General features: G+C 36.2%; 1 protein-coding gene across 5 annotated transcripts in view; it reads left to right on the plus strand.

Annotated features, from left to right (window-relative positions):
• The window catches only part of FAF1 (Fas associated factor 1), a 518,996-nt gene that overhangs the window by 300,532 nt on the left and 206,098 nt on the right, over nucleotides 1-12,366 (plus strand). For all 5 annotated transcript variants that reach the window (XM_077993853.1, XM_077993852.1, XM_077993856.1 and 2 more), the window contains 1 exon segment: nucleotides 8,552-8,638. In XM_077993853.1, the coding sequence (XP_077849979.1) occupies nucleotides 8,552-8,638 (87 nt within the window).

Genomic DNA, 12,366 nt, shown 5'->3' on the forward strand with positions numbered 1-12,366 from the left:
TAATTTTAATTCCTGCAACTTCACAGTTTCTATAAACTTTTGTTTTTCAGAAAGCTCCTAAAATTTAGCTTCTTTTTAATTTGTGAATTATGTTTAGCTTTTCTCATCTATGAACATTTTCTTAGCACTTTAGGAATTGTCTTTTATCAGAAGACATGCATACAGCCAACAGACACATGAAAAAATGCTCGTCATCACTGGCCATCAGAGAAATGCAAATCAAAACCACAATGAGATACCATCTCACACCAGTTAGAATGGCAATCATTAAAAAGTCAGGAAACAACAGGTGCTGGAGAGGTTGTGGAGAAACAGGAATACTTTTACACTGTTGGTGGGATTGTAAACTAGTTCAACCATTATGGAAAACAGTATGGCGATTCCTCAAGGATCTAGAACTAGAAGTACCATATGACCCAGCCATCCCATTACTGGGTGTATACCCAAAGGATTATAAATCATGCTGCTATAAAGACACATGCACACGTATGTTTATTGCAGCACTATTCACAATAGCAAAGACTTGGAATCAACCAAAATGTCCATTAGTGACAGACTGGATTAAGAAAATGTGGCACATATACACCGTGGAATACTATGCAGCCATAAAAAAGGATGAGTTTGTGTCTGTCCTTTGTAGGGACATGAATGCAGCTGGAAACCATCATTCTCAGCAAACTATCGCAAGAAGAGAAAACCAAACACCGCATGTTCTCACTCATAGGTGGGAACTGAACAATGAGATCACTTGGACTCTGGAAGAGGAACATCACACACCGGGGCCTATTATGGGGAGGGATTGCATTGGGAGTTATACCTGATGTAAATGACGAGCCGATGGGTGCTGACGAGTTGATGGGTGCAGCACACCAACGTGGCACAAGTATACATATGTAACAAACCTGCACGTTATGCACATGTACCCTAGAACTTAAAGCATTAAAAAAAAAAAAAGAATACATTTCTTAAAACTCTAAAGAATAGAAAAATAAGAATAAAAATTATACAGCTTGGAAAAAAAAAAAAAAGGCATTGTCTTTTATCTTAAAATCCAGGTTTGACCTTTTACTAAGGATACAAATTCACGGCCGGGCCCGGTGGCTCACGCCTGTAATCCCAGCACTTTGGGAGGCTGAGGCAGGCGGATCACGAGGTCAGGAGTTCAAGATCATCCTGTGAATGGTGAAACCCCATCTCTACTAAAATTAGCCGGGCATGGTGGCGGGCACCTGTAGTCCCAGCTACTCTGGAGGCTGAGGCTGGAGAATGGCGTGAACCTGGGAGGCGGAGCTTGCTGCTGAGATCGCGCCACTGCCCTCCAGCCTGGGCGACAGAGCGAGACTCCGTCTCAAAAAAAAAAAAAGATACAAATTCATTTTAATAAATGTGTGATTATTAGTTGTTATTTAAGTAATATCTAACTTTGCAATTGTCAAGTTGCTTTCACTCACACCAGACTTTTAGTATTGGAAATTATGAACATAACCATGTTACCCATGGAAGTGTTAAATCTTATCCTGGGTAGTGTTTCAGGATGGCCAAAATCCATCTCCAATTAAATACATTTAAATTAGTTTCCATATTTGATTAACTTTACTGTCATCATCCTAGTAATCTCTTAGAAAGGCAATTGTCAAATTTCTTTATAGCCAAGTAAGAGTTGAAATAAGTTTTTAAAGTATGGTACAAAGCAAAACTAAGTTACAGTTATTAAAATGAAGAATTCATTTAGAGCCAAAAGATTTTTTAAAACTGCAGAATACAGTCAGTTCAAAGCCTGATTGAAAGCAACTTCATTTTTATAGATTTCTTGAAACAGATCTTCATTGTTTTCTGGAAAGATAGTATTTGAGAAAAAGAAATGTCTCCAGTTACTGTTTTTATGAGGAGAGAATAGCTTGGTCTTTTTAATGGTTAATGAGAAGAAGTAATAGTTAAACACTTAGAGCATTGATTTCTGATTTGAATTCTCCAACACAGGCCAGCCCTGGGGGGGGGGGGAGCTTGCTAATTAACATTTGATTACTGATGCCACCTTCTCATTCCCCTTGCACCATCCGGTTTCAAACGTTTTTTGTTCAGAAAGGATTTTAAGGAGGTTTTTAACTTGCATCTTAGTAAAACAAATCCATGTGCAACTGCAACGTGTATATAATAATTTTTAAAAGAGGAGAAAAAAAGGCCTTAGATATGAAGTATGTGTTCAGAACGCACTCTGAATCACTTCTGATTCAGAAGTGATTGCTTTCTTAACTATAAGCCTTTCAGAGCACCAGTGATTGCTAGGATACTGGAATTAAGCCTAGTTTGTATGCGTTATTTTGATTTAGCACACACACATACAAATAACTTATTTGCTCAATGCGGTTATTTAACAAACTCTTAACCAGAACATCTGATAATGTGATGCACTGGGAGCTTAAGTTTGATATATTTAAAATTTGGTCTAAGCTCAGGTTTTAATATGACTGGAGTCCTTTTTCTTCTAAGAATGATAAAAGAATGAGATGGATGGCTGTAGTTTCAGAGTACTTTTTTGTAAGGGCTGTACTATAAAGTGCCATAGTATCTTAATTCAGAAAATCCAGAAACTAAAATGCTGATTACTGAACATTTTTTTATATTTTGCAATAACAAAATGTTTGATATGTGAAGAATTGTGGGCCAGATTTCAAAAAATGTTAAATGTTGAGATAAATTAATAAAACTTGAAAACTATATCACTTAGTAGCATTCTGGCAAAATCATATAACCACTCTGATGACATTAGGTTGATAGAATAGTTTTCTGGGAAACCAGTATGACAGGCCTTATTTTTAAATGAGATCTCATAAGGGGAAAATATTAATTAGTGTTTTTTAAAAAGTGTAATAAAAGTAAATACTAAGACTCATCATGCAAAAAAAACACGAAAATGCTTATTATCTTTATTTCTCATGTGAAATAACTTGCCATTTTTCTTTTTGATGTCTCTGTTATATTTATCCGATTGTTTCTCCATTTTCTAGCATTAATGATTTTAAATTTTCTCTCATTACTTCCTCGTCTTGTATATATTTAGCACCTCTTTTCTTCTACCTAGGATTAAGTCTAGTATTTTCATGAAATAATAACATTTTGGATCTTTGAAAATCAGAAATGATCATGTTTTATTCTCTTCTAAGATGGAGTACGTGAGATCTCAGAAAGGCTCCACCAATTTTTCCACAGTAACAGTTGAGCAGAATGAGGATTAGAAATCTAGTTCTCTGGCTTGGTAAGGTAGCTCGCCTGTAATTCCAGCACTTTGGTAGGCTAAGGTGGGCAGATCATGAGGTCAGGAGTTCGAGACTAGCCTGGCCAACATGGTGAAACCCTGTCTCTACTAAAAATACAAAAATTAGCCGGGTGTGGTGGCACACTCCTGTAATCCCAGCTACTCAGGAGGCTGAGGCAGGAGAATCACTTGAACCCAGGAGGCAGAGTTGGTAGTGAGCCGAGAACCCACTGCACTCTGGCCTGGGCGACAGAGCAAGACTCTGTCTCAGCAAAAAAATAAAAATAAAAAATAAATAAATCTAGTTCTCTGCCTCAAGGTATGCTGCCACACCTCAAACTTTGTGACTTTTTTATTAGTTTGCTTTCACAAGAATAATATCTGAATGACATTTAAAATTCCCTAAAAGTTTTTCAATAGTTTGATATTTAGCTCACAAGGAATGGTGTTTTATAACTGAGAATGTTATCTACTAAATTTTATATTTTTCAATTTAAATAGTTAAGAACAACTTATTTGAGACTAATCTGAGCTTCACGGTTTAACCTTTAGCAGAGCAACTTTTCCTAAGAATTACTTTCCTAAGAAATTCTGATGAAATTTAACTAAAAAATAAAACTGAAAATTTAAATGAATAAAAAAAAAAGTTAGTGGGAGATGAATATCTTATGAAGGTACTTTTATAATTTTATACTGAGTAGGTTATAATGAAATGATCTTTTCACCAGTGCTGTGTTTAACATTGAAATTTCCACAGACATTGAGGAACTATGAAGTTTGAAGTAGAGATTATTACTTAGTTTTTCATATTAATTATACTATATAAACAGGTGTTTATTAGCAATGACAAATAAATAATAAGGAAACAAATCAGTAATTAATTCTATACTATTAAAAGTTAATCTGATTTATATATTTCCTCAGTTGCAAACGACTGTCTTATCTGAAACAATATGGAAGAAATTAAACCATACCTTTAGAAAAACTTGAATGCAAATTAGAAAATCTGTTGTCAATCCAGAACTCTAGATCTAAATACAATATAGTTTGTAACGTAATTTTAATGTTCAGCTGGTAATCAAAGAATTTATTAAATTCCTTCTGAACTAATTGAAACATTTGCATAGTTTAGGAGTCTGAAATCTCATAGATTTAGAGCTTAATGTAAAACAAGAATTAAAGAGATTATGAAGGTTCAGCATGATCTTGAGCCAATGCTGATCAAAAACAAAAAATGTGTAAGATAAAAAAGCCCTTAGGAAATGTTACCCTGTGAAGTGCCACTTGTCCTTAACTGGAATTTAACACACTCTAAAGATGAAACTCCATCAGAAGCAGCACAATATTGGCAGCTGGTCATGCCAGCCACTGCAACCCAGCCTGTGTGTGTATGTTCTTTCTACTTCTTTAAAGTGCTCTCAAATCCCAAGTCAATCAATTAGTGTCCTTCCTCCTCTCTTTCTCACTTCTCTCTCCTCTTTCTTTCCCTATCATCTCTTTCTCTCTGTCTCTTTACCCTCCATCTTCTCTCTTTCCTCCTTTTCCCTTTCCCCTTCTTCCTCCTTTTCTCCCTCTCCATTCCCCCTCCCTCTTTCTTCCTCTTATTTCTTCATCTTCCCTCCTCTGAAAGAACTGTGTCCTTCATCTGATCCATGATGACTTTAAATTCGTCTGTATCATTTTATACAAAGCTGTATTTTATCATTTAGGTTTCCTAGAATACTAACTTTTTTCAGAATTGTTTTTATGTTTGTTTTGTGTACATTTTGGATTTCTTTCTTCTCTGCAGGATTATGATTTCAATTTTTTATTAAACATAATCATCAATAAAGAAAATGGAATTGTAATCTATTAGTAAAATCCCCACTGTTTTGATGCTTTTGCTATCTTATCACTTGTGCTTCATCCATATACTGATAACATCTACATATGTACAGCATTGGTATGCATGGAATTATTTTTGAACAACAAATTTGTTTTCAGTTAAATTGTTGTTTAGTGATTGTGGTTTAACATAAGATTCTTTTAGTTTAAACTCAGAATACTCTGTGAATTTAGCCTTTGCATTGGAACAATCAAACATTAGCCTAATATGCTTTACATGGGACTCTCTCAGCCAAGTTCTGTCTGCATTAGCCAGTTTATTCTATGACAAGTTGCTTAACAGATGTCATTCTGGGGAGAACAATGAAGCCAAATACTTGTGCAATGGCTAACATTACTCTAACTTTGATCACTTTTGTTCAGCACATCAGTCTGGCGTTGTGCTTTATACCAACATAACACTATAGCCAGGACGTGCTTTTCAGGCTTAGAATAGCAAAGGAATGTTATTCAATTTAGTGCAGTTACAGATGAGTTAATGAAAGAAGAAAATACTGTTTATTTCATAATACCTTATTGTTGTATTTTGGAATTAAGATGGAATTTAAAGAATCCCACTCCAAAGTTATTTGTTTGTATACTCATAGTATTTGTGTATACTTTACAGTGCTAAAGTAGCTTTGCCACCTTTCCAAAAGGATGTAAGTATTTGTCCTGCTTTTTTTCAAAAATAACTGATAAAGTTTGTTATATCTAGATAACATAATCAAAAATAATTTCAAGAAATTATTTTAAAGTAATAATTTCTTAATTATTTTATGAAATAGTTTTAAGAAATTCTTTTGCCTTGAAGCCTAAAGACTCCTCATACTCCCTCTTCTAGCCTTCATCTTTTATTAATGTAACACTCTAGGTTTGTGGAACACTTTTCTTGTTAAGAACACTAATGTTTAAAAATAACAAAATAATAACAGCTAGTGAAAGTGGTTAGATGTTAACCCAATTACATTTGGTTAAATTGTTGGGTTGATAATGACTGATAAAAATTTCCAAACAATGTGACCAACTATAAACAAAATATTGCATGGTAGACTAGCCATTTGCTAAGAAACTCTAAAGAAAACCTGTTTGTTTGAATTGAGTACAGATCAAGCCATTCCCAAGCTCCTCAGATCTCATTTACTAAGTCATTTTTCCACAGGTGTGAATTAGAGGTAAAAATAGAATGAGTTCTGTGTTTTTGTTTTATTTTTTGTTTCTCCTTTCCGTAGTGAACTTGTATCTCTATTTCACTGGAATGGTAACTTAGATGTGATTATGTATAAGAAAGGGTAATGTGAAAACAAAATGCTGTAATTGGACAACATGATACTTTAAGCTTCTGCATTTTTAAAACATAAATGCATGATGCTTGTTGAAGTATGAGAATCTATTGAAGTCTTTGGGTTTTGTTTTGTTTTTTGAGACAGGGTCTCACTGTGTCATCTAGAGTTCAGTGGCACAGTCATGGCTCACTGCTGCCTCGATCTGCTGGGCTCAAGGGATCTTCGCAGCTTGGCCTCCCAAAGGGTTGGGATTACAGGCATGAGACACCATGCCTGGCCTCAAGTCTTAACATAGAACATATGATAGGGAGCATTTCAATCCTAACTTCATTTGATACAGTAGGATAATAGTGCCATAATTAACTTGAAGAATTAGTTAAAATGGATAATCTCTCCATTGTTATGATTCATTAATTTATTTGTGAATAAAAACTAAAATAGAAAAGAAAACCTGAAGAGAGACATATTGCTTTTTTCTTTTTTTTTTTTTGAAACAAGGTCTTGCTCTGTCTGCCAGGTGGGAGTCCAGTGGCGTGATCATGGCTCACTGTATCCTCAACCTCTTGGACTCAAACAGTCGCCCCACCTCAGCTTCCTGTGTAGTGGGGACTACAGGCATGAGCCACCATGCCTAGCTAATGTTATTTTTTGGTAGAAATGGGATCTCACTATGTTGCCCAGGCTCATCTTGAACTCCTGAGCTCATGTGATCCTCCTACCTTGACCTCCTAAAGTGCTGGGATTACAGGTGTGAACCACCACACCCAGTAACACTTCTTTTATTTTTATTTTTATTATTTTCTTTTGAGACAGAGTCTCACACTGTTGCCCAGGCTGGAGTGCGGTGGCACAATCTCAGCTCACTGCAACCTCTGCCTCCTGGGTTCAAGCCATTCTCCTGCCTCAGCTTTTTGAGTAGCTGGGATTACAAGCACGTGCCACCACACCTGGCTAATTTTTGTATTTTTTGTAAAGACAAGGTTTTGCTGTGTTGGCCAGGTTGGTCTTGAACTCCTGACCTCAAGTGATCCGCCCACCTCAGCCTCCCAAAGTGCTAGGATTACAGGTGTGAGCCACCACGCCCAGCCAACACTTCTTAATTACTGGCTGATGTAGAGTTTAACCTTCCAACACTTTATTCTGATAAGTTTACCTCCTTCCCTTTCAAAGTAGAAGGTATAATGTTGCATGTTGGGAAAAATAGTTTCTCAGCTTTAATGCATTTTTTGTATTTAATTTTCAGGAAGGGCCTATAGCTCTGATGTTAGTAAATATTACATGAAATAGTTTTTAGTTTGGATTGATTTCAAAAAAATAACCTGTGCTACTTTTTTTTTTGTCGGTGGTGGGGAGATAGAGTCTCACTCTGTTGCTCAGGCTGGAGTGCGGTGGCGCGATCTCAGCTCACTGCCACCTCTGCCTCCTGGATGCAAATGATTCTCCTGCCTCAGTCTCCCAAGTAGCTGGGATTATAGGAGCCACCACCACGCCTGGCTAATTTTTTGTATTTTTAGTTAAAGATGGGGTTTCACCATGTTGGCCAGACTGGTCTCGAACTCTTGACCTCAGGTGATCCACCTGCCTTGGCCTCCCAAAGTCCTAAGATTACAGGTGTGAGCCACTGTGCCTGGCCCTGTGCTCCTTTAATAAGAAGTTTCTACATCTTTGAAACTTACTTAAAAAATGTAAAGACAATTTTAGGTTTTTCCGCCCCTGCCCCACTTCCCTGTAATAAAACTATACCCTTCACTATTCCACATAAAAACGAAATATGTTTTTAGTTTTAAATCATTGTACATTTTAACGATTAAATAAATTATAAAAATTCATAATTGTACTTTGCCCTTAGGGAACTGGGTGCCTGAAGTTTCCTGACTGAAAAGAAATGAAGCCAGCCAGGGGCTGAAAACAAGAAAGGAGGGATGTTTCTTAACTCTTACTTCATCTAGTCTTCATTGAGAATCTGCTTTTAAGTTTGGTTTTGTTCTTTTTTACAAAATTTTTTGACTTGGGTTTTTATAGTTTCAAATTCTTGTTTTGAATCTAGAAGAAAACAGGAAATACATTGTGTGTCTCATAAATTGATTGGAAACTATAAGTCATGTGAAAAGTCTATTTTAATTGTCCTGTCTCTTTCTTTTCATAGGTAAAGAGAAATGTGTATGACCTTACAAGTATACCCGTTCGCCACCAATTGTGGGAGGGCTGGCCAACTTCTGCTACAGACGACTCAGTGAGTGACAGTCATATTTTCAGCTTTATATCCTCCTTTCTCTTTTGCCACTTTCAGTCTATTTGGCTTTGATAATACGCACAATCAAATGCATTGAGTCTTCCATTGAAAGAATTATCTAGCCAGGCACGGTGGCTCACGCCTCCCAGCACTTTGGGAGGCTGAGGTGGGTGGATCACCTGAGGTCAAGAGTTTGAGACCAACCTGGCCACCATGGTGAAACCCTATCTCTACTAAAAACACAAAAATTAGCTGGGCATGGTGGCAGGCACCTCTAATCCCACTACTCAGGAGGTCAAGGTAAGAGAATCACTTGAACCTGGGAGGTGAAGGTTGCAGTGGGCTGAGATTGCACCATTGCACTCCAGCTTGGGTGACAAAAGTGAAACTCCATCTCAAAAAAAAAGGAAATAATTATCTAAACCAAACAATGTGAAAGTAAGAGAAGTTGTAATAATTTGAGTTCACTTTTGGAACAGATATCACAAGCCAAGCAGGTCAACGTTCTGTTGGTAATGTTACAGTTATCAATGCAAGAATTTGATGCTGCTGGGTTTGACTTAATTTTTTTCTTGATGAGAAGAATATATTCAGATACTACTAATGAAATGTTCAAGGCAAAAACATTTTCTTTCCTAAATTACAGATATTTCAAAATCAAGCCAATCATTGTATTTAATTTTAAAACTACCTTTTTCATAGTAGACTGACACTTAAAAGTTAATTTTTATAGTTAATATTAATAGCACTTTAATCTCAAACATACCCATAAATTTCGCTACTGTAAGAAGCTGGAAGAAAATAGCCTGTCATTTTTACCGTTATTATATTTTTTATAATGATTTTCCTATGGTAAATTTTTGAAGCCTTTCCTATCTCTTTTCATTTCCACTTACTGCTCTTTTCTGTGAGAGTAAATTTCACTATATAAGGAGGCCATCTGAAATTCAGTTTTGCCCACTTTTCCCCACAAACTTGCTTGTCTAACCAGATATCTAATTTTTTTTAAAAAGTAAAAGTGAAAATGAGAATGTTTCTGGAAATCTCAAGTTACTTCTAATTTTTAAAATAAATAGGGCTAAAAAGAAATTGGGACTTTATAAACATCTTGTAATGATCAATACTGAAATAATGATTATGCCTAAGAATTGAATTACCTTTCAATATTTTCTAGTAAATATTATATTTCTGCCTGGCTAATAGCTACAGTTCACTCCTCTTCCAGCACCACCACTATATATTTTAATATAAAATAATTCTTTGTGGAAGACAGAAAAGTTTTAAGACAATTTATGTAGATGCTACTTGAATCTAATTACAATGTAAACACTATGCCTTTAGAAAATGCTTTGTGGATTATGAAATTTTAAAAATCAGAAACTTTAATAATCAGAAAATAGCAAAACCTTTATTTTTGGTCAGGCACGGTGGCTCACACCTGTAATCCCAGCACTTTGGGAGGCCGAGGCCGGTGGATCACCTGAGGTCGGGAGTTTGTTTGTTTGTTTGTTTGTTTTTGAGATGGAATCTTGCTCTGTTGCCCAGGCTGGAGTACAATGACACAATCTTGGCTCAGTGCAACCTCTACCTTCTGTGTTCAAGCAGTTCTCCTGCCTCAGCCTCCCAAGTATCTGGGAGGTGCTCTCCACCATGCCCGGGTAATTTTTGTAGTTTTAATAGAGATGAAGTTTCACCATGTAGGCCAGGCTGGTTTTGAACTCCTGACCTCAGGTGACCTGCCCGCCTTGGCCTCCCAAAGTGCTGAGATTACAGGCATGAGCCACTGTGCCTGGCCAAGGTCAGGAGTTTGAAACCAGCCTGGCCAACATGGTGAAACCCTGTCTCTAATAAAAATACAAAATTAGCTGGGCATGGTGGTTTATGCCTGTAATCCCAGCTAGCTGCGGGGCTAAAGCAGGAGAATCACTTGAACCTGGAAAGGGAGGTTGCAGTGAGCCGAGATTGTGCCATTGCACTCCACTGGGCAACAAGAGCAAAACTCCATCTGAAAAACAAAAACAAAAGCCCCTTTATTTTTAATAAACATTTCCAGAAAAAAAATCTTTAGGTTTAGGTACTAAATTTGTTTCTAAAAAACTGATTTCAGCATTGATATTATAGTATATAATTAGAATTATTGGCTGGTCATCTACGGTTAAGGATAGGGATGTGTTTGTGGTTTTCTTCTGGTTTTTCTTTGTTGTTGTTTTTCTTGCTTGAGTGAGAAATTTGATAGAGAATATGCTACATTTATTTTTACAAAAATAAAAGAGTAATGTTCATACATGATGGTCTACTGTTTACCTGAGGAGGCATGAGAAAAACAGAAATGTTCTTAGTATTGTCTAATAACTTATTCCAAGAAATAGTAATATTATAGAAGAAATAATTATGTATATAGAAGAAATAGAAGAAAATAATTAAGACCTGAGCATATCATTAAATTCTCTGAGCTTTAATTTTCTCACTAATTTGCGGAACTATTATGAAGATAAGTGATAATATAAATATAGTACCTGGCTCATAGTAGACACTCGATAAATGAGTCAACATTATAATTAAGATAACTCCAAAAAAAGTGATCATAATTGCAGATTACAATTACAGGCAAGAATTGACTGATTTAAAGAAATGAAGTGGTGTCTGAGACTTGCTTCAGAATAACCCATGCGTGGCACAGTGAGTGAGGATAGAGCTAATTTAGATTAGGCATCTATCACTCATTGTTGAATCTGGATGATATGTATATTGGGTTTATTATACTGTTTTCTCAACCTTTGTATATGTTTGAAAATTTTCATGATACAAAGTTTAAAGCAAAAATAATTGTCTTGTTTAAGAGCAGGGACATAAGATAATAGAGAAACTCTGGAAATGTGAGGCTTCACAGGGTTGAAATAGCCAACTGCTTTTGCACCCCACCCTTTTAGAAACCAGAAATTGGCTTATCAGGTACAAGTTCCAAGAGTGGTAGGCAAAGTCGATGAAATATGATCAATTCTTCTGCCTGTAAAATAGTGCCTTATACATTTTAGGTGCTAATTCATTGAATTGAGTTGGCATGGTCTTTTATGAGACCCATGTTTTAATGGTTTTTATAACATTTAATTTTTTGCCAAAGAGTTTTCATGCAGTCTAATTACTATAGGAAAATATGGAAAGCAGCTAAAACTGTTTGTTTCCAAGACTGTAATACTACTTGGTGCTCTTAAGTCACAGCAAACACAAGAGGGAATCCCTATTAAGAGGCTTGATTCTTTTAGCCTCATTATTCCCATTTGCACCTTGTCCCAGAACCTGTGAAGTGGTGCCTGCCCACACCTCCCCAGAGCAAATGTTGCCGCATTGGCAGGATGTTGCCTTGAGCTTGCATGATTTGATACAACAAAGATGTTTAGGGCCAAGCTGCTTTTAACTGATGCCACAGCAGATTCACTAGCTCCAGTGCTTGAATTTAGCCAAAAATGGCTTATAACCAGTATTCTGAGGATATCATGGCCAAATAATATGTCATAAAACCTGTTTCATTAGGAGTATAAAAACTCATAATGCTGGTACTTGTAGTCTATATTTGTTGCAGGCAGTGGTGTTTTTATACTTATTGAAATCATTCAAGTGGAGGCATCTGCTACAAAACAAAATAGTCCTCAGCTTAGGGCATGAATTGGGTACAGCTGAGAAATGTCAGCTGTGTAAACAGCCTGAAATGTGTTACCAACAAAAATATA

This window comes from Macaca mulatta, chromosome 1 (assembly GCF_049350105.2).
Source record: "Macaca mulatta isolate MMU2019108-1 chromosome 1, T2T-MMU8v2.0, whole genome shotgun sequence".
NCBI lineage: Eukaryota > Metazoa > Chordata > Mammalia > Primates > Cercopithecidae > Macaca > Macaca mulatta.